This window comes from Mustela nivalis (assembly GCF_964662115.1).
Source record: "Mustela nivalis genome assembly, chromosome: 5".
Taxonomy (NCBI): domain Eukaryota; kingdom Metazoa; phylum Chordata; class Mammalia; order Carnivora; family Mustelidae; genus Mustela; species Mustela nivalis.
Genome location: NC_139024.1, coordinates 117,923,351 through 117,948,657, shown reverse-complemented (window position 1 = coordinate 117,948,657; position 25,307 = coordinate 117,923,351). Strand labels below are relative to the sequence as shown.

Sequence of the window (25,307 nt, the reverse complement as noted above, 5' to 3'; positions counted from 1 at the left end):
CAAAGCATTTGAGAGGTCGGAGGTGATTGGAAGGGACCAGAGGTGGCTATAAGAGTCTTGTGCTTGCTTGCAAAGGGGACCCGTGGGGTAGAATGAGACACCCTGTTGGGAGCACTAGAACACAACTTTATTCCCACACGATTAGATCGCTTTCCGCGTGGGTCTAGCCGACCGTCCGCCCCCTCGGAGGTCCCCAGGCCAGCTGCCGCTTCCTTCATCCTGTAGTTCTTTGGTCGAACACCTGCTTTTAAATTCTTAGGACGAGAAAAGGACTAATTTCTTGTGTTGAGCGCCCTCCAGTGGGCGCCCGGCCCTCTGCCGGATCGGGGACACGCCAGGAGACAGACAGGCACGTTCCTGCAGTCAGGCAGGGAAGACAGGCATCTGACAAGGAATCGCACAATCACTTAAATACAACTGTGGTGAACCGCACGAAAGGGACAAGGGTTGGTCTGAGGGAATAACGAGGCTGACCTGGCCTGGAGCCTAAGAAGGGCGAGGGTGGAACAGACAAAGGGAACAGACCGGGGAAGGTGGGAGCCATTGGAAAAAAAGAAAATTGACATCGGTGTGACACTGAAATAAGGGCTAGAGGGTACCAGGTAGGATTGAAGAGGCAAGTGGTGGCTCCAGAACGGGAGTTGCCTAGGCCAGGACAGGAAATGGATTTGGTTTCTAGAGCACTGGTTCTCCAAGTGTGGCCCTTGTCCTTGAGGTCCTGGAGACTATTTCCATGGGTGTGCGAAGTTAAGGCTATTCATAACAATATTGCGTTTTTCACTTTTTCCAAAATATTGTACCACTAGAGTTTTCCAGAAGCTGTCTACTGACATCATTGTCCTCACAGCTAAAAGAACGCAGGCTTGCTTACTAAGCAATTGATGCTACTAGAACTTACTAAATAGCATAATTTACTAAGTTCTAGTAGCATAAATATCTCTAGTTTATCACCCACATAACCAAAAGCTCTCTAGCATTCTTGACAATCCTTAGGCAGGCCTGAGATGAAAAATTTTTGAGAACCACTGCCTTAGGGCTCTAAGAAAGGAAATGCTGTAGGTCTGTGTCCTTCGAAAAAGCATTCCAGCTGCTCTGTGGAGAGAGGGTGGAGAGAGCATAAGCAGATGATGGTGTAGTATTTGGGGGTGCTACTGCAGTAACTCAGGCCAGAGATGATGGCGGCTTCCCCAGGATGGTGATGAATGCCCTCAATGTACTTTCTGGAAGAGAAATAAAAAAGGAAGTGAGGCATTCCGGGTTTTAGAAGACGAGGTGAAATGCTCATGATTGGTCCAGAGATAAATGAACCCTCATGGGCACAGAGGGTGGCAGGAGAACAGGGCTCCTAGTTTCTGTGGGTTTTCTGGCTGGCAGACACTGGGCGGAGTGCTTTAGCCTAAGTAATTTTTTTCATCCTTAGGCTCAAGGAAACTGAGGTGTTAAGTAGAACATTCAAAGTGGCAGGAGTTAACCCAGGTCTGTGAGAATTCCAAATCCAGGGTGGAGTTTGCATGAGGAGTCCCTGGGTGAGGAATTATAGAGAGAGGCTCAAATGGGAATGGAAAGAAAAGAAAGAGGACTGTTACCTTCTCCTCTGAATCCTTCAAAGTGGACTTGTAGGCAACTGTGGAGAGAGATTGAGAAGGGATGGTATGAAGTAGTGGTAGGGTAGAGGGATAGGTGGCAGGCTACTGGGAGTAGACAGGGACTGTCAACTGTGGCCATGAGGGTCAACTTACCAGCCCAGCCCAGTGCTTTGATGAGCCCAAGGAGGAGAAAGGCAGACAGGAAGAGGCCCACACCATCCTCTAGTGAGGGCCCAGAGAGACCTGGCAGGTGGAAGGGGGGACAGTGAACTCAGTATCTTCCCAGGTGCCAACATCCACCCCCACCCTACCCCTGGCAGCTCCATCCTCCTCCTGACTCCTACCTGCCACCTCCAGGGTGACCTCAGCACTGCGCCCCAAGGCGGGCAGAGTGGGGTGGTGGACACGACAGGCGTAGCGTGCCCCATGGTGTTTGGCTGTGACCGGGATGGGCTGCAGGTGCGCGGAGAGGCTGACAGAGCCATCTGAGTGGTGGCGCAGAGCAGAGAGCCACCTCTGCCCCTCGGCCTTCTGAAAGCTGCCCTCTGGGCCGCCCCGGAGCTCCCATTCCACCTCCAGGCCCTTGGAAGGATAGTAGTGGGACACATGGCAGACCAACTCAGGGGGTGCCTCCCCGGGGGGAGCCCATACAAGAGGTGCCGGCATCAGGGAGACTTTGGGGGGCTCTGGGGAGAAAACAGGAAAGGAACACGGGGGGAATCAGTCCATGTCTGTCCTCCCTCAGAGACCCTTAGTTTGCCCTATGCTCTCCCCCAAACTGAGATGGGTTTGAATTTTTTTTCTTCCAAGGTGGGGAACCTGCTGTCTTCCCACTGGTGCTTCATCGGAAACCCCATGCTAAAAGCCTCATTCTCAGGGATGTCCTATTCTTCAGATATGAGAACCTTCATCCCCATCACTCAGATTCCCAGGGACCTCCCCCCACTGCCCCTCTGACTCCGGAGACCCCCATCTGCCTCCTGCCACTCATGCAGCACTGTCTTCTTTGCCATCATGGTGTTGATCCCTGTGCCCACCGTTGACCCGTGGGGATCCCTATACCCAACTCACTCTGTACAGCAAGCTCCAGGGTGACCTGCCCTTGCAGGTACGGCAGGTGTATAGTGGCGAGATAGGCACCCTCCTGGAAGGGCCGTACTGCAGGCAGCCAGAGGGTCCCATTTCCAGTCCACGGACCCCACGGCTCATCATCATCCCAGGCGGCAAATGCCACGGCCCCCTCTTGGGGAGTTGGCATCTGTTCACACAGCCCTGGAGTTGCAGCCAGGAGCAGGTGCCCCTTTCCCAGGTGCTGGTGTCGCCACTCTAGCCCGAAGGGAGGGGGACCTGGGGCCAGAGATGTAGCAGCCTCAGAGGTGGGGGGCATGTAGGCAAAGTTCAAGTCCAGCAGAGCATCTTGTCCCAGCTGGATCCGAGGGATGGGGCTGTGGGTGAGGACAGTCAGCACAGCTGAGGAAGTTGAGGAGCGGAGAGAGTGGAAGGGGCAGGAGGGACAGAAAGAAAGGGGAAAAAAATAAATAGAATTATAGGGAGGACCCAACTCAAGTTCACCCACCCCTCAGAGGATACTTTCTTTTCTGATACCCACCACCTTCTAGTCCTCCCTGCAAATCCCCCTTTGTTCTGGGCCTGCATGGGACCCAGGGTGGCTAAGAGTGAGCAGACAGGTCCAGAACAGGGGCAATGAGTGGGCACAGCCGTTGAAGGCTGGTCTGAGCACAGAACCTGCTCAAGTTCTGGGGTCTGTGGGCTGAGTGCACTTCTGACACAGCCTGAACCAGTCCCGTCTCCATGCCCCACACTTAAAGAGCCAGGCCTTTCTTGGTTTGCTCGAGAAGGCTGGGATAATTCAGGCTATCAATCCTCTGGTGCTGTGCAGAGCACTTACTGACTCTGGAAGGTTCTGGCTCTAGCCTAGACCTGGACACAGACCTCTATGCTCTGTTGAGACAGGGGATGCTAGTTAAGTTCCTGGAGCTGGGCCGCACTGGTTAATCCCTACTCTCCCACTATTTATACAGCCCCATGGGCTGGTTGTTTCACTTTGCCATGGCTCAGCTTAGTCTCCTAAATAATGAGATAATAATGATGGTAATAGTAACTATCTCATGGGGTTGTCATGAGATTTAAATCATTTGGTGCCTCTTGCTACCAGATTTATTCAGTTCCAGCACCTGGATAACAAAGACACCTATATCTGGAAGGTGCTTGGAACAGGGCCCAGAATACAGTAAGGCCACCAAAGTGTTTACGGTGATTACATCTAACCGTAATCGTCAGACCAACTTAACGTGCCCCAACTCAACAGCATTTCTGCAGCATTCCCTCACCCCACTACAATGCCCATTTCCCCACCTAATGAAAGATCACCAGTAGCCCCCCAGACACTAAAGGCAAACACTTGACGTCACCAAGACTCGTCCTCCAGTTCTCTCACTCGACTAATATTTACTGAACACCTATGATGTTCAAGGTAGAGGACAGAGCGGTGAATGAGACATGGACTGCCCTCAAGTTTCTTATGGTCTCGTAAGGGAGACAAAGGAGCAAACTGGCAAATATAACGTACCATGGGCTGCCCCCACCAGGCACTAATTCAATCTTCCTGAGAGATCCCACCTCTGTCTCCAGCTCAAGTTCTCACCAAGATACCTAAGGACAATTACAACCTCCTCTCAGGTCTTCCTATCCTCAGTCTCCCTCTTCTTCAATTCATCATCCACGCTGGAGCCACACAGTGTGGCTACACGTCTGAGTCAGTCACATGCCTGTTTAAAAAACCCAGCTACCAACAAAGCGGGCAACTAAGGCACAAGCTGGAGCTCAACGAGCCAGGCTCAATCCCCAGCCTGGCTTCTTACAAGCTGGTAGTTCTTGGACAAGTTCCCCAAGTGCTCTGTCTCAGATCTCTTCATCTGTGATCTGGGAAGGATATCAGTACCTCGTTCTTTTGGTTGTTGATGGGAATAAATGAGTTTATGCCAATAAAATGCCAGGACCTGGCTATAGAAAGTTCAGTAAATGTTAGGTGTTGCTATTTTCAGTACAGCCATCATCCTCCTCACGGTCTTGCTGGGTATCTCAGGAAAATCATTCAAGCTCTATTTCTCTCATCTGCTCAATGATCTGATCCTTGCCTACCTTTGTAAGAATCAAGTAAAATAGCAGGCTTTTGGGAAAATGACAGGCGTGTGTGTGCACATGCAGATGTGCACACCTACACACAAAACTTCTGATGATTCACTGTCACCTATAAAGCCCAGATCTCAGGGCATGTGATAACCTAGCCCCCAACCCACCCTCCCAGACTTCTCTTGCACCCCAAGAACCAGCTCCAAAGAATCCCTTTCTGGGTCTAGTAGAAACTCTAATCATTGGGCCTTTCTTTGCTATGGTCATAAGGGTCCTTCAGGTCGCTCTCCATTGTCTCCCAAATATTTAAATACTCCATGTCCCTCAAGGTCAGTTCTCCTGCTCCTTCTTCCCAGAAATGTTGGTCCTTCACATAAAAGTATTACGTAATTTTCAACTGTGATTATGTAATTTTTAATCGTAGCTTCTGAGCCCCACAAGATGAAACTTCTCTCGACCTCATGGGACAGTTTTTGTTCACTAAGGTAAAAAGGTAGGCCGTTCACTTCATTTATCAAAATCCAGAAACATACTTTTGAACTGTTAAAAACGATCCACAAGATTAATAAAATCTGAAGGTTTTATGGCTTAATTTAACCCTTAACCTAACAGAAGTCTTTCACATTGGTTGAAGGAGCAGTTTTAGATGTGCATCCCACAAGCAGGACTCCAAGAAATTAAAATATAAATGCAACAGACCCAGAACCCCAAGGAAACTCATACCTGTTTCTATAGCTTGCGTTATATAGGTTTTTGCTTTTCTGTTAATAAACTGAATGGTAGGGGCACTTGGGTGGCTCAGTCGGTTAAGTGTCTGCCTTCAGCTTGGGTCATGATCCCAGGGTCCTAAGATCGAGCCCCATGTCAGGCTTCCTGCTCTGCAGGGAGTTGGCTTCTCCCTCTCACCCTGCCAACTGCCCCCTGCTTGTGTTCTCTCAAATAAATAAATAAAATCTTTAAAAAAATAAAATAAAGTGAATGGTAGTAATTATTATAAAGCATTACTGAAAAAATTTAAGTCCAAATCTAATCAAGTTTCTAGATCTATCCAATTCAAAGGAAGTACGGAAGGAAAAGGAACAAGGAGGAAAATGACACAATGAGGAAACACTCGGCCAAATACAGAATATGGGGAGTTTGACAGGACAAGTGACAAGCCAAGAGCCTTTCAGGAGTTCAGGGCAATTACAGAATAATGGAGACTTAAGAGACAAAACTGTTATGGACTTCATGTCTGGGGTACCCCCGCCCAAGTTCATTTGTTAAAGCCTTAACCCCCAATGTGACTATACTGTTGACCCTTGAACAACACAGGTTTGAACTGTGAGGGTCCACTTATATGCAGGTTTGGTTTTTTTAACAGTACAGTAATATAAATGTATTTTCTCCTCCTTGTGATTTTCTTTTCTTTGTGATAAATTTTCTTAACACGTTTCTCTAGCTTACTTTAAGAACACAGTATGTGGGGCGCCTGGGTGGCTCAGTGGGTTAAGCCGCTGCCTTCGGCTCAGGTCATGATCTCAGGGTCTTGGAATCGAGTACCACATCGGGCTCTCTGCTCAGCAGGGGGCCTGCTTCCCTTCCTCTCTCTCTGTGATCTCTTCCCTTCCTCTCTCCTATTGTGATCTCTCTCTGTCAAATAAATAAATAAAATCTTTAAAAAAAAAAAAAAGAACACAGTATGTAATACATACAACACATGAAATATGTGTCAATCAACTGTTTAAATTTCAGTAAGGTTTCCAGTAAACAGTAAGCTATGAGTGGTTAAATTCTGGGGGAGTCAAGTGTATGCAGATTTTTGACTGCTAGGGGTGGGGTCAGGACCTGTGACACCCCCCACCCCCCCATCCCAACCCCCACAGCTGCAGCCCACCACTCCTCCACACACAGTCGTTCAAGGGCAAACTGTATTTGGAGATACGGGCTGGAGAAGAGCTACTCTCCCGACAAAGAGCAGTTTGCCTCTGCCCCTGCCTCGGATGGGGCCTGGGAATTAAATGGCCGCATAGGTAGAGGTGATGAATGGGTGCTGAGTCCCTTCCCTGGTCCTGGGGTGATTCACTCTGGGTGGCAGGATGGTGGTCCTGGGGAAGGGAGAAGGGAGGGTTGGCCTGCCAGTTGTGCTGTGTTGTTTACAAAAAAATGGCACAAGACGCACCTGGCTGGCCCAGTCAGAAGAGCACTGTGGCTCTTGATCTCCAGGTCTTGAGTTTGAGCCCTATATTGTGTATAGAGAGACATCTAAAACTAGGGAAACTTAAAAAACAAAACAAAACAAACCTCACAAGACTGAGGGAAGCCAATGACTCTCCTGGTATCCTACCCCACCCTCTGCTGCCAGAAGGGTGAGCCCCCAGGGACCCCAATCTTGCTTTAACCGCCTACTCCCTCTCAAGCCTCAGCTAGGCAAAGTGCCAGATCCCTGCCCATCAAATCCCGCTGCACCAGCTCATGAGTGATGCCTGCGGTGGGAGCCATCAGGCCTCCTGTCTTTTCCACACAGGCCAGCTCACCATTTGGTTACCACAGAATCAGTGAGTGCTCACAAGCCATAGGGAAGGGGCTGGCAAGAAGAGTCGACGCACTCGAGTGCAAGAGCCTTTGCCTAGCTAAAGGCCACAGCTCCGGATGTGGGCACAGGTGGGGCTTGGACGCTTGGATGCCGGTTTCGGAAAAAGCGAAAACGGCAAAGATGGCAGTGTCTACCTAGCAAGACACAGGCCTGGGACGAGCGGAGAAAAAAGGTTCCTGCTTCTGAGCTTCTCCCAACCCCATCCCCTTACAAGTTTCTCAAGGTCCCAGAACAGGAAAGTCAGACTTTCTCCAAAGCTTAGCCCTCCAGAACAACACGAAGCCCCGCCCCCTAAAGGGAGGATTGTGATTGTTTGAAACTGGGCAGGAGCGAGAAGAAGCTGTTGAGACCGATTAAACAATCCTAGCCGAACCGCCTCGCCTTTACAAATGAGGAAACTAAGCCCCAACTGGGGAAACGAGTTCACACGGCGAGTCACAGGCTGATCCGGACCCTCAGAATCTACCCACTCTTCTCCACTTCCACCCACCCTCCGCCTGCCCCTCTCTACCTGTTGCCAAGGTGATGAGTGCAGACTCGGGCTGAGGCTCGGACTGTACTCTCAGGAGGCTGGAGAGGCGGAAGATCGAACTGGATATGCTGACCATGAGCCAAGTCCCCTCCAGGGACCGCGGGCAGCTCTGCTCCGGGGTCAGGCCCCTGGCCCAATTCGCCGAGGCGGGGAACGGGACGTAGTGGCTCAGCTCGCAGTGGGGCGCGGGGGCGTCCGAGGGGTACCGCCTGAACGCAGCCTGGAGCGCTCCCGCGGGATCTGTGAGCGGGGAGAAGGGAGTTGCGCTGGCAGTCGCCGCCAGGAAAGGGACGGGGAGGGCAGCGTCCAGGGAATCCCGAAGGCACAAACTACCCAGCAGTGGGAGATTTAGAGGTAATCCAGACTTATTTTACACGGGGAAACTGAGGCCCGAGATCACAGCGCGACCTAAAGAGGAGGGGGTTTCGGTGGAAGTGACACAGTTGAGGGCGAGTCCGTGGTAACTCACCATGCACTTTGAGGTAAAGCTCGGGTTCGAGGTCCGGCCGGGGAGGTGGTGTCCCCGGGCCCTGGCGCAGCAGCAGCGCGGCAGGTTTCTTGGTCAGGCGGCCCCCGCCCGCGTCCTCCACCATCCAGCACTCTATCACCGCGGGTCCCGCCGAGACGGCGGTCACCAAGGCTGGGGGAGAGGGGCGCGAGTGAGGGGGCGACACGCCCCCCGCATCGGGCGCGTGGTGGGCTCACTTCCCTCCACCTCCCCCCATGTTCTTGGGCCTTTGAGTCTCGGGGTTCGCTCACCCAAAGCCACGGCGAGGAGCAGAGACAGGGGCTTCATGGCGCCGCGATCTGCTCAGCCCCGATGCCTCCACTTCTCCCTTTCACTTTCACTTTCCTTGAAAGGCCGGCAGGAGAGGTGGAGGAAGTCCCCTCTCTGGTAGGGTGAGGGCTCGCGGGCGGCAGGTGCTTTCCGCGTTGGCCGGGCGGGGATCCCGAAACAGTAGCTCGGGTTCTGGCAAGGGGACCTCGGGCCGGCCCCGCCCTCTTGGACCACACAGCACCACCTGGTCCCGGGGCGCTCCCCAACCCCAGGCTCCTCCTCCCTCCGCCCCCTCCCCCAGACTCTGATTCCCAGAGTTCGGTTACTCCGCCCTCCCCCACCTGCGCCCGGGCCCCAGCAAACACAGAGGGGCTGTTGGTAAGCCGAGTGAAATGACCAATAAATATTTTAATCACCATTTAAAAAAAATAAGATTTAAAATAAAAACCGTGTACTCTTACGACTTACTCCCTCTTCGTCTTCACTCCCTCCTCAATGAGAATACAGCTGGGGGCCCCCAAGGAGGGATAGGAGGGATGAGGGTGGAAATATAGGGCATGTCCTTAGGGAGGTGGGGTGGGTTCTAGGACAAGGGTGGGGCTCAAAGGCCTGGTCCCCACAACAACACAAACACAGACTTCAGGTACAGACTACAACCACCTGACCCTTGACCCTGTGACTCCAGGATGCTCCACGGCCCCCCCTCCCTCCCCCCACCATATGTGCCCTAGTCTGGAGCTGGGGGCTTCAGTGCACCCATCTGAGGGGAAGGGGACTTAGTTCCTTGGATACGTTGTGGGAGAGGGGCTGAGGAACTGACTGGGGTGGCTGATGGTGCAACATGGTTTCCCCCCTCCAAAATATATACAAGTCCAGAGAGATAAGGAAGACATTAAGCATGGTGGGAGATCACCTGAGGGCCACAGCAGCCCTGCCTTGTGCCCCCTGCTTCCTCCATCCAGAAAGCCACCTCTAGGAGCCCGCCCCTTCAGTTTGTTCCTCCACCTCCACCAAAGCCCATCTCCACCTTGTGCACACTGGGTGGGGACCAGACCCTTCGGCTGGACTGGGGCGTGGCCCCACTCACCTCATCGCCACTGCCCCCGCCCCCACCAGGGGACTCTCTCTTGGGTGGCAGGGCTGGCCCTACTGGGCCCCCAGGTCCAGGCCCATTCCCGCCCCCGCCCAGGCGGTGCCTGCGCTCACAGTGTCCCCGGTGGCGCATGAAGCTGTCTCGCCACATGAACTTCTTGGCGCAGACACCACACTCGTAGGGTTTGAGGCCCGTGTGCGTCTTCATGTGCTCGGTCAGGTGGTGCTTCATCTTAAACTTTTTGTTGCACACGGGGCAGTCAAAGGGCCGCAGGTTGAGGTGCATATTCACGTGCCGATCGCGCATGCTCTTGTGGGAAAAGGCCTTCCCACAGTGGCACAAAAAGATCTTATTCCCATCCCCACTGCCTGCCCCTCCAGGGGTCCCCCCAACACCACTCGGCATGCCCAGGGCCCCGGCCGAGGTGCCCCCCAGGGTCACCGCCCCATGTTCAGCTTGGTTCCCAGGTGGCTGTCCTGGAGCCTGTGAGGAGGAGGAGGAAGATGAAGACGATGGGAAGACTAGGATCTGATTGCCCTGCATGTCCAGGGGAAGCAGGGGCCTCGGAGGGTGGGAGGGGGCGTAAGAGGAAGGAGTTGGCCCCCCTGAATCATCAAGCCCAGCCCCAGGACCCCCACCCTCATAGGAGCCAAAGTCATTGGAAGACTCACAGAAATTGACCTGCTCCTCTCCCTTGTCCGGAGGTTCAGTTAGGGTCCGGACATCACTTATGCTAAGGGTAGCCTCGGGTCCTCCAGCCTCGGGAACCCTGGAGCCACCCCCCAGCTCTTCATCTTCATCATCCTCACAGGTCAACACCAGGTCTTCCTCCTCCTCATCCTCTTCCAGATCTGGGTCTTGGGGAACCAGGGGTGCTGGTGCTGGGCTGTTTCCACCCCGCTTCACGTATACCCAGTGCTTCTGCGGCATGATGCTGGGTGGTGCGTAGGTAGGCCGCCGGAGCCCAGCCCCGGGAACCACAGCACCCCTCCCATCGCCACCATCGTCACAAAGCTCGTCTGCCTCCAGCAGCAGCTTCCCCGAGGTGGCTCCCCCACTGCCAACCACAGGGGCTGGGAATACAGGGCCACCTCCTCGGCGCTCCCCGCTGCCCACTGCAGAAGCTGCAAATGCCTCTTGGGAGGAAGAGGAGAAATCAGTGGACTCCCGGGGGCTGAAGTAGTTGCTGCTGCTGGGGGACTGATTCTCACTGGCCCGGCTGGAGGCATGAGAGCGCACAGAGCCCATGGTGGTGGGGCCCACAGTGGCCCCACTCCCTGATGGGAGCCCAGCCCCAGGGACAGTGGCAGAGGTGGCTGCGGCAGTGGTGGCGGTGGTGCTGGTTGCCGAGGCCCGGCCTTCACGGAGGAGTTCGGTGCACTTATCCACGATGTGCCACATTTGGAGCACCGACCCCACTGTGAGGAAGTTGACAATGTCAGCAGCAGCCATGCTGAGGCGGCCAGTGTAAGCCGAAGCCAGGACAGTCTCGAAGGCGCCTGGGTCCATGACGCTGGGCAGTGAGATGGAGGTCATGCCCTTGAGTAAAACCTGGTCGTGGAAGTAAGGGGAGGAGGCAGCCAGGACAGCACGATGAGCCCTGAACTCCCGGCCCTGCACTCGGATGGACACATCGCAGAGCTGGCCCTGTAGCCGCTGCTGATTGAGGGACTCCAGGAGGGCACTGGTCACCTCAGGGAAGGACACGTGTACCACCGCAGCTGCAGGCAGGGGCAGTGGGGGTGGGGCCAGTGACAGAGGCAGGGGCAGTGCTGCCCCACTGGGAGAGAGAGGAGATGGTTCCATGGCGTGGAGGGAGGGGGTACCCCCCCAGCCACAGGAACAAGGGGAAGGAGGAGGGCGGCCGGGGGGGTCTCTGGGAAGAAAAAGAGAGAAGAATGATAACATCTCATAATGACAAAGTCCTTCCCTTTACAGTTTAAAAACATGTTCACACCCTTTATCTAACTGATTCCCCACAATAGCACTGTAAGGTAGGTATCCCTCTCAACCCTATTTGATAGATAGCAAACTAAGGTTCAGAAGATTAGGAGACTATCCAAGATCACACAGCCAGTAAGTGACCATGTCAGCAAATGCATAAGTCCTGACTCCAAATCCACTGCTCTTTCCTTGGAGATTAGAGAAATAAGGTGGTCTTGGGGAGTGGGGTGCCTCTCCTCGTAATTTCCCATTTGCCTGAGAACCTGACTTTCCAACATTTACCTTATTGGTGTTTTGCACCCTTTTATTGGGAGGGGGGCACGTCTGCTCCTGTACTGAGAACCATCCCCCTCTTCCTGTGTTTTTTAGCCACCCCACCCCCAGCACGTTCTCGAGCCAAGGCCCCCTTTGCCCCCCGGCTTACCTTTAGCCCCGCCCCTTCAAGACACGCCCCTTGGCCCTTTCGGCCCCACCTCTTCAAGACCCACCCCCGTGGCTCTCTCGGCCCCGCCCCTTGCCTACCCCCGCCCACACAGGACCCCGCCCCCCTCTGCTCCGCCCCAAGCGCTACTTCGACCTCCTCTCCCACCCGGAAGGCGCCCCCCAACCCCGCGCGTCCCCGCTTACCGGGCCGCGCGCCCCCGGGCCCCCCCGCCCCTCACTCGGCGGCCAGAGCTGCAGCCTGGGCCCCTCCCGCCGCCATCTTGCGCCGACTCCCTCCGCCCTCCGCCTCCGCTCCGCCTCCCGCCCCTCCGGCTTTAAAGGCACAGGCGGGCACCCCCGCCCGTGCCGCTGGGCGATGCTTGGCCGACTCGGACACTTCTCCTTTAAATAACAGAGGTCTCATTCCACCTTAAAGGTAATAGGCCTCTTCCGCTGCTGAAGAACTCAGGACTTGGTGGTTTGGCCGAAGCATTCATTTCCCTTTAATTCTGCAAGCCTGTCCTTCCCATTGGCCAAGGGCCTTGGCCATCGCTGCTTAGGCTCCGCCCCTGAACTGTGGCCACTAAGCGGGTTTGCACGATCTAATTGCCCTGCTCTCCTAGCTTCTGTCCCCCTGAAACTCCGCCCCCTTCCTCCAGGCACGGATTGGCCAAATAACCTTGAGTCGGCCCCTGATTGGCCTTTTTACTCCTACCGCTCAAAGTGAGAAAGTAAAGCGTATTTCGGACGCCGAAGCACTTTTTTTTTTTTCCCAGTGCCTGGCAGAGGGCAAGGGGAAGGCCTGAGGGCGAGGGAAGGCCTGAGGCGATCTAAGGGCAGGCTACAAAGGACAGCTCCAAGGTGTTGCCCGGGGTCAGGGAACCCTGAACCTGAGAACAGCTGGTGCCAAGCATTGAGTATGGAAGGAAAAGGAAAAGACAAGGATACAATAAGAAAAGAACTTTATTGTTTATTAATGTTTCTGTGTAAAACTTAAGTTTTTGTTGTTTTTTTGTTTGTCTGTTTTTTTAAAAGAAACATCACCAAAAGGCGATTAGCTCAGTCAATTCCTTCCTCAGTGATCAGCTTTCCACCATCCTCCAAATACTATCCCAAAACATTTTGTTGGAAGCTGGCAGTGGGAGGAGAGGCAGCTAATCAGAGTCTGAGAGCACGATGATCTCCTCAGGATCGCACTGTGTGGCCACACTCATCTGCAGGGGAGTGAGAGATGGAGTCAGAAAGAGAGGTCTGTCTGGAATATAGGGGGAGTAGAAGCAGAGGGAAGGACTTAACAGAGATTAAAAACAGGGGTGAGGAAAAAGGAAGAGAGAGGATGTGGTGCATGTAATATTCAGATGGAACACCTGAAACTAAAACAGACAACGAAAGAGAATTAAGTTAGGGAAAAACTGCCTCCCCCTCTTACCTTGTAAGTACCAGGCCGGGAGGGTAATGAATGGGGGGTTTGGGACAACCGGGCTGGAGATGGGCTACAGAGTGAGCTGGTCACCAGGCCATGGCTAGGAGAGTCCACCCTTGTGGAGGAATCAGCAACTGGGGCCATGGAAGTCAGGGGAGAAGGTGGGCTAGACAGGGTAGGTATCTTCTTCCCATTCTTCTCATGCACTGCCCTTTGCCTTTCCACATAGCTAGGGACAGAAACACAAATATGTAGGGGCGGGGGTTATGGAGAGCCTGAGGCTGAAGGGGTCTCTCCCAGCAGACCCAGCATCCAGTCTCTCCCAGCACACCCAGTTCCACAATATTCCTCTCAGAAATCCCCCTGTAATCTCTTCTTAGCCTCCCTCCTCCTCGTCCTTCTTGTTACCTGTTTCCTAATGGCCCTGCTCCAATCTGCTTCTCCTTCCGAGACTTCTTGCAGGGGGGACAGGAATCTCCCCAGGTATGAGGAGACACACCTCCATTGAAGGAAGTGGAGGTGACCATGGCTGCTCCATTCTCCAGGACAGTGGTGAGGGGGTCCTCTGATTGCTTCCTGGAAGAGGAAATGTCCCTCTCCTCAGGGGAAGGGGTGGTATCCAGGGGCAAGGCTTCAATCTCTAGCTCAAAGAGCTGAGACACAGGACTCTCTTCCTCCAGGGGTAACTCCTCAAGGGGTTCTTCATTGCTTTCATCTATGCTGGAGGGGGCCAAGGGCTCTTCTGACAGTGAGGATGGTGACACTATGAGTCCTTTGTTTTGCTGCTCTCCTGCAGACCTGCTGATCCCTCTGCTAGGTTCCAGATTCTTTTCAGTGGACATCTGTTGTGGGGACATAGGGCTCTTGTCTCCATTCTGATCTGGAAAAGAAGAAAAGAGGAGCGAGGTAGCATGAGAACTTGGAGAATGAATACTGCTGAGAGTAAGAGGAGGAAGGGAAGGGTCTCAAACAGGTGGCTCATATCTAACAGAGTAGAGGGAACTGACACAGGAGGAGACTGTTCTTGACATACCCGCTTCCTCCTCCTCCTCCTCCTCCTCCTCCTCTTCATCGTCCCCCTGACCTTCCTGCATCTGTTCAAGATCCTCCTCTTCTTCAGAATCTGTGGCCTCTTCTTCTTCCTCTTCCTCCTCCTCTTCTTCCTCTTCCTCATCACTTTCCCCATCTTCTTCATCATCACTCTCAGGCTTGGAGGTGGTAGGGCACTCCTGGGATGCCATTCCACTAGGGCCCTGGGGGACAAAGGAGTTCCTCTAAGGAATCCCTTGCCCCAGAGGGTCTGGTTCTTGTGTTCCTTTTGCACTCTTCCCCCTCAGGGGACAGGGGGTGGATGCAGGGGGAATCTCTGCTGGCCCGTGCAAGGGAAGGACAAAGTCTGTCTGAAGGGTTTATCCCTTCCATACCTCACCAGAATCCAGGGAGGCTTTGGGGGGGTCTGCAGTGTGGGAAGAGGTAGCTTGAGGAAGCCGAGCTCTTCTCTTCTGTCGCTCGCCCTCCTCACTCTTGTCTTGCATCATTGCATATTTGGAGATGACCTCATCCAGCCGGCTCATAGCCAAGCTCCGGTTTTCTCGCAGGCGCCGGGCTAGGGCAGGATCCGACAGTGCCGGGTCAATGCCTACATGGGAAGATATAAAGTCAGAGTACTCAGCCCAAACCCTAGAAGACGGGATGGGACTAGTAAGATGCCCCCCTCCACTAAACATCTGACATAGAAGGGTTACTGACAGGCATCTCACTAATCCCTACCTGGCCTATAGTCATCTGTGAGGTGACAGCCAAAGTTATAGATGAGATCAAGGTGGCGTCGCTCCTGTAACCTGATGCCCACATCTCTGAAGGCATCCTGAGCCATAAGCTGGAGCTGCTGTCGGGGGAGGCCAAGGCTGTGCCGAGCAGCTGCCTTCTCCACGGCCCGCAGCACATCTCCATAGTCAGGGAAGGTATCTGGCCCCGGTTTGTTGATGAGCCTCTCAATGCGCCTGTTGACCTCTGGGTAGCGGGTGCCACGGTAGGGGATGCGCTGCTCTATGACACGGCCGGTCAGGGAAGAGCAGTCTTTGAGCTCACACAGCCGCCCGAAGAGGCGGATCAGCTTACGCTTCAACCTCGCTTCCTGCAGGTACGTGGAGTCAGGGTCGTCCAATTCTGAGAGATCCAACTCCTTTTCCTGCAGCCGCCGGATCTCTGCCACATAGAGCGCTAGCAGCTGCTCCAAGCGCTGGATCTGCCGCCGGGAACCACGGGTCCTTGGGGCCTCAGAGGCAGTGGTCTCGGCATGTGTGGGGTCCGAGGAAGGGTCTGTGGGAGGGTTATTCCCAGAGGGTTCACTAGAGGTGGTGGCAGCAGGGGCCAGGTTCAGCTTCTTCTTGGCTGAATGGGCCTTGAGAACAGTGCAGAGCTCATTAATGTAGACATAGAGCTTAGCTGGCCGACTCTGGGCCCGAGAGAGGACCCGAGAGAGGATGTTGCAGAACTCCGCCGAGGCCAAAAACAGAGAGTGGGCACGCTGCTGCCGGCTATAAAGGAATGGGACCACCTCAGGGTGGTCTGCTGTCTGCGTCTTACACAGTTCAAGGAACTAGAGGGTTCAGAGGAAGAAGGGAGGGGGAAAAAGACAAGGGGAGGGGTTGAGAAAAAGAAGGTAAGGCGGGGTTAGTGGGGAAGAAAGGACAGGAGAGCCAGTCAGCCATCCCCCTCCCTGGGGCACAAGAATCTTCTCCCCTAAAGCTCACCTCTTCAAACAGCTTCTCATTCTCCAACTTGTAGCATTTCTTGCCGCCAGAACTACTGCTTCCTCCAGCCCCATGGGGCTGGGAGGAGCCAGGGGCTTCTGCCCCGGGTGAGGCCGGATTGGGGGGTGGGTGGGAGGGCCCTGGCTGAGCAGCTGCTTCATCTTCGTCATCATCATCCAGCACGATGATGCTGTTAGCGGTGGCCATGGGGGGATCAAATCCCCCGGAGGGAGGAAGTGTTGGGGATTTCGGGATTCCTGCTGGAAGGGGATGGGGCCTCAGAAAGAGCCCCTCCAGCACAGCCCATCCCTTCATCGCACACATTTTCCAGTCTTCTTGGGCTCCACTAACACCCAGCCCTGCCCAACAGTGTCCTCACCGCCTATCTTCAGCAAATATTAGTCCCGGACGCTTTTCTGACCTTTTACTAGGGGAGCCCCAAACCACATGAAAACCTTAAGTTCCTCGCTCCCAGCTCCACCCCTCCTGTCGATATCCTGTCTCTGGTTCGTTTCCCTACTATCATCTCATACTTGCCAAGTTGATTCTTCCAACCCCTGAACCACCTTCCTCATTGCACTCTGGATTTCCTGACATTCCCTCACACAGACACCACACCCCCATCAGCACCACCTCCCGAGCCTTCCCCCCCTTCGCTCTCAAGCACGTCAAATCCACACCCTCACCCCATCCTGAAGAATCACCCCCAACTCCGAGACTCTCTGAGGCGAAGAAGGTTCCCTCCCAACCACCCATTCCCCCTTCGCCTTCCTTAATTATCTTCACACTCCACCCTCTGACGGGTCTCCTCAAACCCGGGCGTTAGGTTGGGAGATCTCACCTCAAGTCCCCTCCCTCTTACCCCACCCGATTTCCCCCATTCTCTCTCTGTGACCTGTAGCCTATTGCGAGCCTAGCGCTGAACTCTCCCGATTCCTCTCTGATCCCAACCCCGCGTCCGACCCCTTCCCCAGAATGAGCTTCCCGCCAAGTCCCCCTCCCCCAGCTTCCCCCCGGCCGCCCCACTCCCCTTCAGGGATTGGAAGGAAGGTACCACAGCCTGCCCCTCAGACTCAGCGTCCGGGACTCCCCAGTACCTCTCCCTCGCCATTCCCGCCCCCGTCTTCGCTCCCCGCACGGTCCGGCCCCCACCTCAGAAACGGTCTCTCGAGGCGACCCTCGCTGCTGATCTCAGAACCTCGCATGGTTCCCTCCGCCTTCCTTCCCCCTCCCACCGCAGGCCCTTCTCTGGACCGGAAGTTGCTGAATTTCCGCCTACAGCTACCTAGACGCGGCCATATTGTCGTACGGCGCGCGGCCCGGCCTCGGCCGGAAGTGGCGGTAGGCCCGCCCCCACCTCCAAGTATCGCCTACACGGTCTGCGGCCCCCTTTCCTGTGACCAGTAGAGGGCGGGCTTGTCACCTCAGGGCTTCCCAAAGTACGGGGGCGCCATCTTGCCGTACGGTATCGGCTACACCTGAACTCGGGCGCGCCGCCGACGGACCTCTTTTCACCCGGTGCTTTTGCGACTCCACCAATCAGAAACTTCCTGTATCCGGCCTAACCGTCGGCGGGTCGCGTGCGGGAAGGACTGAGCCACCTTTCCAAGTAGGGGAGGGGGAACGGGAAAGGACAGCTAAGAAACTGGGCCCTCCAAGACTGCGCAAGGGTGCAGGGCAGAGCGAGAGTCTCTTAAGAGGGGGGAAAAAAAACCCTTTTTCCTTCCGTTAGGCCATTGACCAGCCTTCCGGAGCTACTTTCCTACCTGTCTTGTACCCTGTCCGCGGTTTAATCGGCTGTGCCTGCCCCTTCCCTTCTGCAGGCTGCGCACTCCCTTGCCGCTGTCCAGCAGCTACTTCTACTTCCAGGTTCTTTCCACTCCCAATCGTGAAATCATAACACACCCATACAAATGAGCACAGAGCGCTATACAAATGTGTTGTTATTATTGCTATTGTTATTGATGTCTCTTTAAGCGCCTCTACGGAACTAGTGACCAAGTAGGTGGCACCTAGGTGGTTTTCCGTTCTTTTCTGGTGGGGGTTCCCGAAGTGTAGGCAGTGATGACCTGGAGGCCGAGCTTTGTCCAGGAGCTCCAGGGCCTTCGGACAGCGATATGGGGCGGGAGCTTTGAGCAGAAGCTGTGCAAATTGCCGCTGTGAGGGCTATTAGATGAAATGAGACTTCTAAAATACCTTGGGTCTCGACTCCTATCCTCCTCTTCCTCTGGGAGAGCTGAAGAAAGAGACAAGAAACTGATTTTGACGCCCGCCTCGTCCTCACGCCCATCTTACTCAACTTCAGAAAGGCCGGAAGGACTCGTGGAGCCCAAGCTGGGTCTAAATGTGAGCTTATGGGGAAGTCAGACTGGTTAACACGGAGATTCCCGTCTCCTGCAACCTTTCACATTCAACAAGTGTCAAGCATCTTGCCACTTTCTAGGACCGCAGAGGTCCTTACATCCCTAAGCTCTCAGAGTACCAAAAGCTCCACCCTCCCTTCCATTAAAGAATCCGACACCATGTCTACACCTATAGTCTTCAAATTAGGGAACACGAGGGTACTTAGACTTAGAGGAGCTGGAGGAATTTAATTTCCAGATTCTCAACTTTTGCAAAATTGGTCTTACTGAGTAAATGCCTGCAGTAGAGATTTTCCCTCTTCCCGTTTCCTTTTCTTATAGACATCGTCCCTCTTAAAGAAAAAAAAAATGCAGTCATACCTCATTTTATTGTGCTTCACAGATATTGTGGAAATTTTTGTTGTTTGTTTTTTATAAGTTGAAGGTTTGCATTGAGCAAATCTTTTGGCAGCATTTTTCTTTTAAAAAATTATTTTTAGGGGCGCCTGGGTGGCTCAGTGGTTTGGGCTGCTGCCTTTGGCTCGGGTCATGATCTCAGGGTCCTGGGATCGAGCCCCGCATCGGGCTCCCTGCTCCGCAGGAAGCCTGCTTCCCTCTCTCTCTCTCTCTGCCTGCCTCTCTGCCTACTTGTGATCTCTGTCTTTCAAATAAATAAATAAAATTTAAAAAAAAAATTATTTTTAAGTAATCTCTATGTCCAATGTGGGGCTCAGACTTACAACCCCAAGATCAAGAGTTGCATATTCTACAGACTAAGCCAGCCAGCTGCCGTATTGGCACCATTTTCTTAACAGCATTTGCTCATTGTGTGTCTCTGTGTCACATTTTGGTAAGTATTGCAATACTTCAAATTTTCCCATTATTTTTATATTTGTTATGGTGATCTGTGATCAGTAGTTTTTGATGTTACTATTGTCATTGTTTTGGAATACCACAAATGACACCCACATAAGACAGTGAACTTAATATTGTGTACCAACCAGCTATTCCCCCACCTCTCTCCCTCTCTTCAGTCTCCCCTATTCTCTGAGACACAATAATATTGAAATTAGGCCAATTAGTAACCCTACGATGGCCTCTAAGTGTGCAAGTGAAAGCAAGAGTCACCTCTCACTTTAAATCAAAAGCTAAAAATTATTAAGCTTAGTGAGGAAGGCATGTGGAAAGCTGAGATAGGCTGAAATCTGGGCCTCTCATGCCAAGCAGTCAGGCTGTGAATACAAAGGAAGAGTTCTTGAAGGAAATTAAAATTGCCTCTCCAGAGAATACATGAATGATCAGAAAAACAGCGTTATTGCTGATATGGAGGAAGCTTGAATGGTTTGGATAGAAGATCAAACCAGCCACAGCCAAACTCTCAGAGGCCCTGACTCTTCAATTCTTTGAAGGCTGAGAGAAGTGAGGAAGCTTCAGAAGAAAAATTTGAGGCTTACAGTGGTTGGTCCATGAGGTATAAGGAAGCCATCTTTATAACATAAAAGTGCAAGAGGAAACAGCAGGTGCTGATGTAGAAGATGTAGCAAGTTACCTAGCAGACCTAGCTGAGATAATTAAGGAAAGTGACTACACTAAACAGATTTTCAGTGTAGATGAAAGAGTCTTATATTGGAAGAAGATACTATCTAGGACTTTCATGGTTAGTGAAAAGTCAGTGCCTGGCTTCAAATCTTCAACTGACAGGTTGACTCTCTTGTTGAGGGTTAATACAGCTAGGGACATTATGTTAAAGTCATTGCTCATGTGCCATTCCAAAAATCCTAGAGGCCTTAAGAATTATGCTAAATCTACTCTGCCTGTGCTCTATAAATAACCACAAAGCCTGGATGACAGCACATCTCTTGACAACAAAGTTTACGGTTAACATCTACTGCTCAGAAAGATTCCTTTCTGTTACTGCTCATTGAAAATGCACTTGGTAATCCAAGAGATCTGATGGAAATATACAATGAGATTAATATTGTTTTCATGCCTGTTAAACACAGCATCCATTCTGCAGACCATGGATCAAGGAGTAATTTTGACATTTAAGTCTTATCACTTAAGAATACATTTCATAAGACTATTGCTGGCATACATAGTGATTCTTCTAATGTATCTGGGGGAAGTATATTGAAAACCCTCTTGAAAAATTCATCAATGTAGATGCCATTAAGAACATTCGTGATTCATAGGATGAGGTCAAAATATCAACATTAAGGGGCGCCTGGGTGGCTCAGTGGGTTAAGCCTCTGCCTTTGGCTCAGGTCATGATCTCAGGGTCCTAGGATCGAGCCCCACATTGGGCTCTCTGCTCAGCGGGAAGCCTGCTTCTTCCTCTCTCTGACTATCTCTCTGTCTACTTGTGATGTCTCTCTCTGTCAAATAAATAATAAAATCTTTTTTAAAAAATCAACATTAACAAGGGTTTTAAAGAAGTTGATTCCAACCTTCATGAAGGACTTTGAGGTGTTCAAGATGTCAGTGAAGAAAATAACCACAGATGTTGTAGAAATGGATAGAGAACTAGAATCAGAAGTGGAGCCTCAAGATGGGACTGAATTGATTGCAATCACAAGATTAATCTTCAACAGATGAAGGGTTGCTTCTTATGGGTGAGCAAAAAAAAAAAAAGTGTTTTCTTGAGATAAAATCTCTTGGTAAAGATGCTGTTAAGACTATTGAAATGGCAACAAAGAATTTAGAATATTACATAAACTTACTTGATAAGGTAGCAGCGAGGTTTGAGAGAATTGATTCTAATTTTGAAAGTTCTGTAGGTAAAATGCTAACAAGTAGCATCACAAGCTACAGAAAAATCATTTGTGAAAGAATAGTCAACAGATGCGGCAAACCTCCTTGTTGTCTTAAGAAACTGGCACAGCCATCCTAACCTTGAGCAATCACCACCCTGATCAGTCAGCAGCCATCAGCATCTAGGAAAAGACCCTTCCCCAGCAAAAAGATTAAAACTCCCTGAAAGCTCAGATGATAGCTGACATCTTTCAGCAATAATGTATTTTCTTTTTTTATTTGAGAGCAAGAGAGTGTGTGTGTTGCTGGGTGGGGAGGGGCAGAGGGAGAGAGGGAGAGAGAATGCCAAGGAGTCTCCACACCCAGCGCAGAGCCCAACATGGGGCTCGATTTCATGACCCTGAGATCATGACCTGAGCAGAAATCAAGAGTTGACTGCTTAACCGACAGAGCCATCCAGGTGCCCTTCCATAAAATATATTTAAATTAAGGTATGTGCATTTGTGGTTTTTTAGACATAATACCATTGCACACTTAATAGGCTATAGTGTAAACATAACTTATATGGACTGAGAAACCAAAAAAGTTCCTTTGACTTGCTTTATTTGAGTATTTGCTTTGTTGTGTCTGGAATTGAACCTGCAAATCTCTGAAGTGTGCCTGTGGTTGTCAATCACGAAATCTTACCTTGTCTTAATAAAGAAACACATAGTGGGGCACCTAGGGTGGCTCAGTCAGTTAAGCATCTGTCTTTGGCTTAGGTCATTATCTGGGCTCCCTACTCAGTGGGAAGTCTGCTTCTCCATTCCTTTTCCCTACGCCTCTCCCCCCAGCTGGTACTTTCCCTCTCACTCTCTCTCTCAAATAAATAAAATCTTAAACACACACATAACCTTGTACTTTCCCTCTCACTTTCTCTCAAATAAATAAATAAAATCTTAAAGCACACACACACACATACACACACACACTCATAGCCCATTTCTTTCATCAAGGTACCATAAACACCTCCTCCTTTATCTCATTAAAAAATGTACTCTTAATTTTTAGCCATTTAAAAAATGTGTGCAGTCTTTATGCTGTTTAATCAGTTCTGTTCTCATAATTGTAATGATAGCACAGAAGAAATTTTTTTTTAACTTTTCTGTCTATGGTCACAAGAAAGAAAAATGCTTTTCATCTCAATTAAAATATAAGTATAGGCAGGAAAGTAGGATAGATTAGTCAATAAAAGACTTTCAAGTATAAAAGCCTAAAATTGTCAGGATGCCTGGGTGGCTCAGTTGGTTAAGCAGCTGCACTTGGCTCAGGTCATCATCCCAGGGTCCTGGGATCAAGTCCTGCATCAGGCTCCTTGGAGCCTGCTTCTCTGCCTCTGCCTGCTTGTGCTCTCTCTCTCTGACAAATAAGTAAATGAGATCTTAAAAAAATAAAATAAAAGCCTAAAATTGTCTGTGGTGAAGTGAACCAGGTGTTCAAGGAGAAAAGAGAGTCATGAAAGAAGTAAAGGAATAATCCTAATTGTTAGGAGCTTGTTTATCTATTTTTAAATGGATAGTGGTTAGTAACAAGTCACTCTGATATTACCTTTCCTGGACATTCAAAGGGTGATCTGTTTCATTTTTCAATGTGAATGTTTTCAATATACCAGAAATTACATCCTTGAAACAACTTTAATTTATGATGAAAAATTTTAGGTGGTTACTTTAAAATGTGAGAAGTACAAACTTTTTCAAAATTAATTTCCAATGTGTAGGTGCAAAAAAATGTAAGACAGCTGTTCTAAGCTATCCCAGTGTCCCCTCCACAGCCCCCAGCCGTCCCTTCTCCCTCTGCTCTCACCTCTGTAGCAGGAGAAGAGAATGTTAATAGGAAAGGTGGTCACAATTCCAGCTCCTCCTCCTTCTGAGGTGTTCTCAGGAGCCAGTCCCCAAACTTTGCCCATGGCAGCAGCCACAGTAGCCTACAAACAGCCTCCAGTGTCAGTAGTGTGAGGATGAGGGCCAGGAAGATAATGAAGGCCTTGTCCAAGGCCCGACGCAGGGGACTCCTGGGAGGACAAGGTCCCTGGGCAAATGCCAGGAACACATCCTCCTCATCCACATCACCTTCCTCCTCCGCCATACTAACTCGTAGTCTGACAGCTGACTGGATCAGCGAGGCTGGCATGGAAGCCCTTGCTCAGCAGCACCAGGATTAAAGGGCATGGCAGCAGCAAGTCCTGCACCTGTCAGGCTTGACCCTAATTCCCCCACCAAAGAGAGAGAAAGGAGAGATGAGCCTCTGAGCCTTTGAAACACTCATATAATCATCCAGTGCACTGTGAATGGTCTGGACTAGATTCATAAAGTCTGTCCGCCTTCACTATAACTGGGACTTGGCAACTGAAGGCCCAACACAGACCCATGCAAACTGGAACTGCTCAAGTCATTCTAGGTCTCTAGGCTCAGGGCCCAACATCTTGGGGATCTACAGAGAGAGGGTGAGCAAGCAGAGCTCGTATGCTACTGTGAGCCGCTATCAGCCCATTCCAGCTTCACAGTGGGTGGTGAGAAAGGCCTAGGGGAAGGGCTCTCCAAACCATGTGGGTGGGGAAGCACAGAGGTGGGCTGGAGGCTGCGCAGGACTACTTCTCCCCCAAGTCTGCGGCCACTAAGCGTGGCCCACCCAAACCCACACAGCTCTCTTTCGGATTTCCGGCCCTTGCGTTCCAGAGGACATCAATAATTGGACCGCAGGAGCCCAAGGGGAGGTCTAGAAAGAGAGATCATGATTGGTCAGCGGGGCCAGAGGGTGTAATTGGAGCTTAAGTATTGGAGCAATAATGAAGGAGAGTGAGGGGTCCTGAGAAAGAGCTGTTGGCTGGGAATGTCGCCCAGAAGGTTGTCGTTGGGACTCCCTGGATTAAGTGGGGCCGTGGGGGATAGGGTAGCCCGCCAAGTAAGCATTGTGCGGTAGTGGACCTCATACCTGGATCCTTTAGGGTCTCTTACCTACCTTAGTAGAAAAACCTTGTTCACCCCCAGTAAGGTACAAACGATGTCACAATTTTGTTTAGAGTCAACTCATGTTATTATTTGCTGTTGCCACAAGAGGGTTGTGTTAAAAGTCAAAAAACCTGGATGGGATCAAACTGATTACATAATTAGGAGGTGTGTTAAATTTTTGTTTAGTATATGTGTTGCCGAAACGAGTACATATGTTAAATTAATTAAACAAAGAGGCCATTAGACTGAGGTGGTGCTAATGGCGTGGTGGCCTCTGTTAGCACATCAAAATCTAAGCCTGTAAATTCCTTAAGGTTAGGAAATCAGAACGCTGAGGACAGTCACAGCCAACTAGACTTTAAGCTTTTACAGCTGGCCAAATAGTTTACTTTCTTTGCTTCTGCACTTTTATCTGTGTAAGTCTTTCCGGTGGCTCCTGTCTACAGAGCATGCCTAAGCACTTCCAGTTTGGTGCTGCCCCCATTCAAATCCGTTTTTCCTCCAATGCTTAAAATGTTTAATATGCCTCAATTTATTTTTTGTCTCTCTGTGAGTGTGACCTTGGGGAAGTGATCTGACTTTTTCTTAGCCTTAGTTTTTTGTTTATAAAACTGGTAAATCTCTTGCCTCACAAAATTGTTATAAGGGGCAAATGACACAAGTGTTTTTTTGTTTGTTTTCATTCTTTGTAATTTGTGAAGTGCTACGTTAATGTATTAATTTCTGATACCCTCGCTTATGTCCCAGGCAAGTTCACCATAAGGCTATACAATCACCTTTTTCTTTCCTTCCACAGGTAGGTTCAGCACCAAGGTCTTGTGTAATGTATATTCATGGGATTTAAAAAAAAATTTTAAATAATTTTAAGTTTACAGAAAACATTTTTAAAAGTATCCAGTATTCAGGGGCACCTGGGTGGCTCAGTCTGTTAAACATCCGACTCTTGATTTTGGCCCAGGTCATG

The 25,307-nt window shown here is 51.2% G+C and overlaps 4 protein-coding genes and 1 long non-coding RNA gene across 9 annotated transcripts in view; 1 reads left to right on the top strand and 4 right to left on the bottom strand.

Moving 5' to 3' along the window:
- Positions 1 to 105: 105 nt before the first annotated feature.
- On the bottom strand, positions 106 to 9,013 carry TAPBP (TAP binding protein). Of its 2 annotated transcripts, XR_014312257.1 has the most exons (9): positions 8,606 to 9,013; positions 8,316 to 8,486; positions 7,826 to 8,086; positions 2,658 to 3,056; positions 1,931 to 2,272; positions 1,740 to 1,829; positions 1,587 to 1,624; positions 1,053 to 1,220; positions 106 to 737 (listed from the first exon to the last, which is right to left on the bottom strand). XR_014312257.1 is itself a non-coding variant. In XM_082732512.1 (8 exons), the coding sequence occupies exons 1-8, from the start codon at positions 8,640 to 8,642 to the stop codon at positions 1,209 to 1,211; spliced, it is 1,350 nt and encodes a 449-aa protein (XP_082588638.1). In that variant the 5' UTR covers positions 8,643 to 9,013; the 3' UTR covers positions 106 to 1,208. The 2 variants fall into 2 exon arrangements, 1 of the variants encoding a protein (XP_082588638.1); XM_082732512.1 differs by having other exon boundaries at positions 106 to 1,220.
- On the bottom strand, positions 9,013 to 12,389 carry ZBTB22 (zinc finger and BTB domain containing 22). The gene is made up of 2 exons (XM_082732499.1): positions 12,289 to 12,389; positions 9,013 to 11,593 (listed from the first exon to the last, which is right to left on the bottom strand). The coding sequence occupies exon 2, from the start codon at positions 11,521 to 11,523 to the stop codon at positions 9,613 to 9,615; it is 1,911 nt and encodes a 636-aa protein (XP_082588625.1). The 5' UTR covers positions 11,524 to 11,593; positions 12,289 to 12,389; the 3' UTR covers positions 9,013 to 9,612.
- On the top strand, positions 12,379 to 13,081 carry LOC309865752. Its single transcript, XR_014312261.1, has 2 exons — positions 12,379 to 12,520; positions 12,861 to 13,081. It is a non-coding gene; the product is annotated as an uncharacterized lncRNA (long non-coding RNA).
- On the bottom strand, positions 13,030 to 17,506 carry DAXX (death domain associated protein). Of its 2 annotated transcripts, none has more exons than XM_082732484.1 (8): positions 17,416 to 17,506; positions 16,264 to 16,523; positions 15,278 to 16,109; positions 14,932 to 15,146; positions 14,541 to 14,760; positions 13,916 to 14,387; positions 13,514 to 13,736; positions 13,030 to 13,298 (listed from the first exon to the last, which is right to left on the bottom strand). In XM_082732484.1, the coding sequence occupies exons 2-8, from the start codon at positions 16,468 to 16,470 to the stop codon at positions 13,239 to 13,241; spliced, it is 2,229 nt and encodes a 742-aa protein (XP_082588610.1). In that variant the 5' UTR covers positions 16,471 to 16,523; positions 17,416 to 17,506; the 3' UTR covers positions 13,030 to 13,238. The 2 variants fall into 2 exon arrangements, with proteins under 2 accessions (XP_082588610.1, XP_082588611.1); XM_082732485.1 differs by having other exon boundaries at positions 16,264 to 16,453; positions 17,416 to 17,496.
- A 687-nt stretch (positions 17,507 to 18,193) lies between these two features.
- SMIM40 (small integral membrane protein 40) overlaps positions 18,194 to 25,307 on the bottom strand; it is a gene marked incomplete at its 5' end in the record, with an annotated part of 42,590 nt that continues 35,476 nt past the window's right edge. The window contains 2 exons of one of the 3 annotated variants that reach the window (XM_082732515.1): positions 18,413 to 18,499; positions 23,199 to 23,480. In XM_082732515.1, coding sequence (XP_082588641.1) covers positions 23,238 to 23,480 — 243 coding nt within the window. In that variant the 3' untranslated portion in view covers positions 18,413 to 18,499; positions 23,199 to 23,237. Of the gene's footprint in view, positions 18,500 to 23,198; positions 23,481 to 25,307 lie in introns of those variants that run through there. The other 2 variants (XR_014312258.1, XR_014312260.1) reach the window with 2 other exon arrangements.

Coding starts and splice junctions, on each gene's coding strand:
- ZBTB22 (XM_082732499.1), bottom strand. CDS start 11,523: ATGGAACCATCTCCTCTCTCTCCCAGTGGGGCAGCACTGCCCCTGCCT.
- TAPBP (XM_082732512.1), bottom strand. CDS start 8,642: ATGAAGCCCCTGTCTCTGCTCCTCGCCGTGGCTTTGG. Junction 8,087..8,315: donor GCTTTACCTCAAAGTGCATG/GTGAGTTACCAC, acceptor CCCCGCTCACAG/ATCCCGCGGGAGCGCTCCAG. Junction 2,273..2,657: donor CCTGGAGCTTGCTGTACAGA/GTGAGTTGGGTA, acceptor TTTTCTCCCCAG/AGCCCCCCAAAGTCTCCCTG.
- DAXX (XM_082732485.1), bottom strand. CDS start 17,468: ATGCGAGGTTCTGAGATCAGCAGCGAGGGTCGCCTCGAGAGACCGTTT. Junction 15,147..15,277: donor CACAGATGACTATAGGCCAG/GTAGGGATTAGT, acceptor CTTCCCATGTAG/GCATTGACCCGGCACTGTCG. Junction 14,388..14,540: donor GGAGGAGGAGGAGGAAGCGG/GTATGTCAAGAA, acceptor CTTCTTTTCCAG/ATCAGAATGGAGACAAGAGC.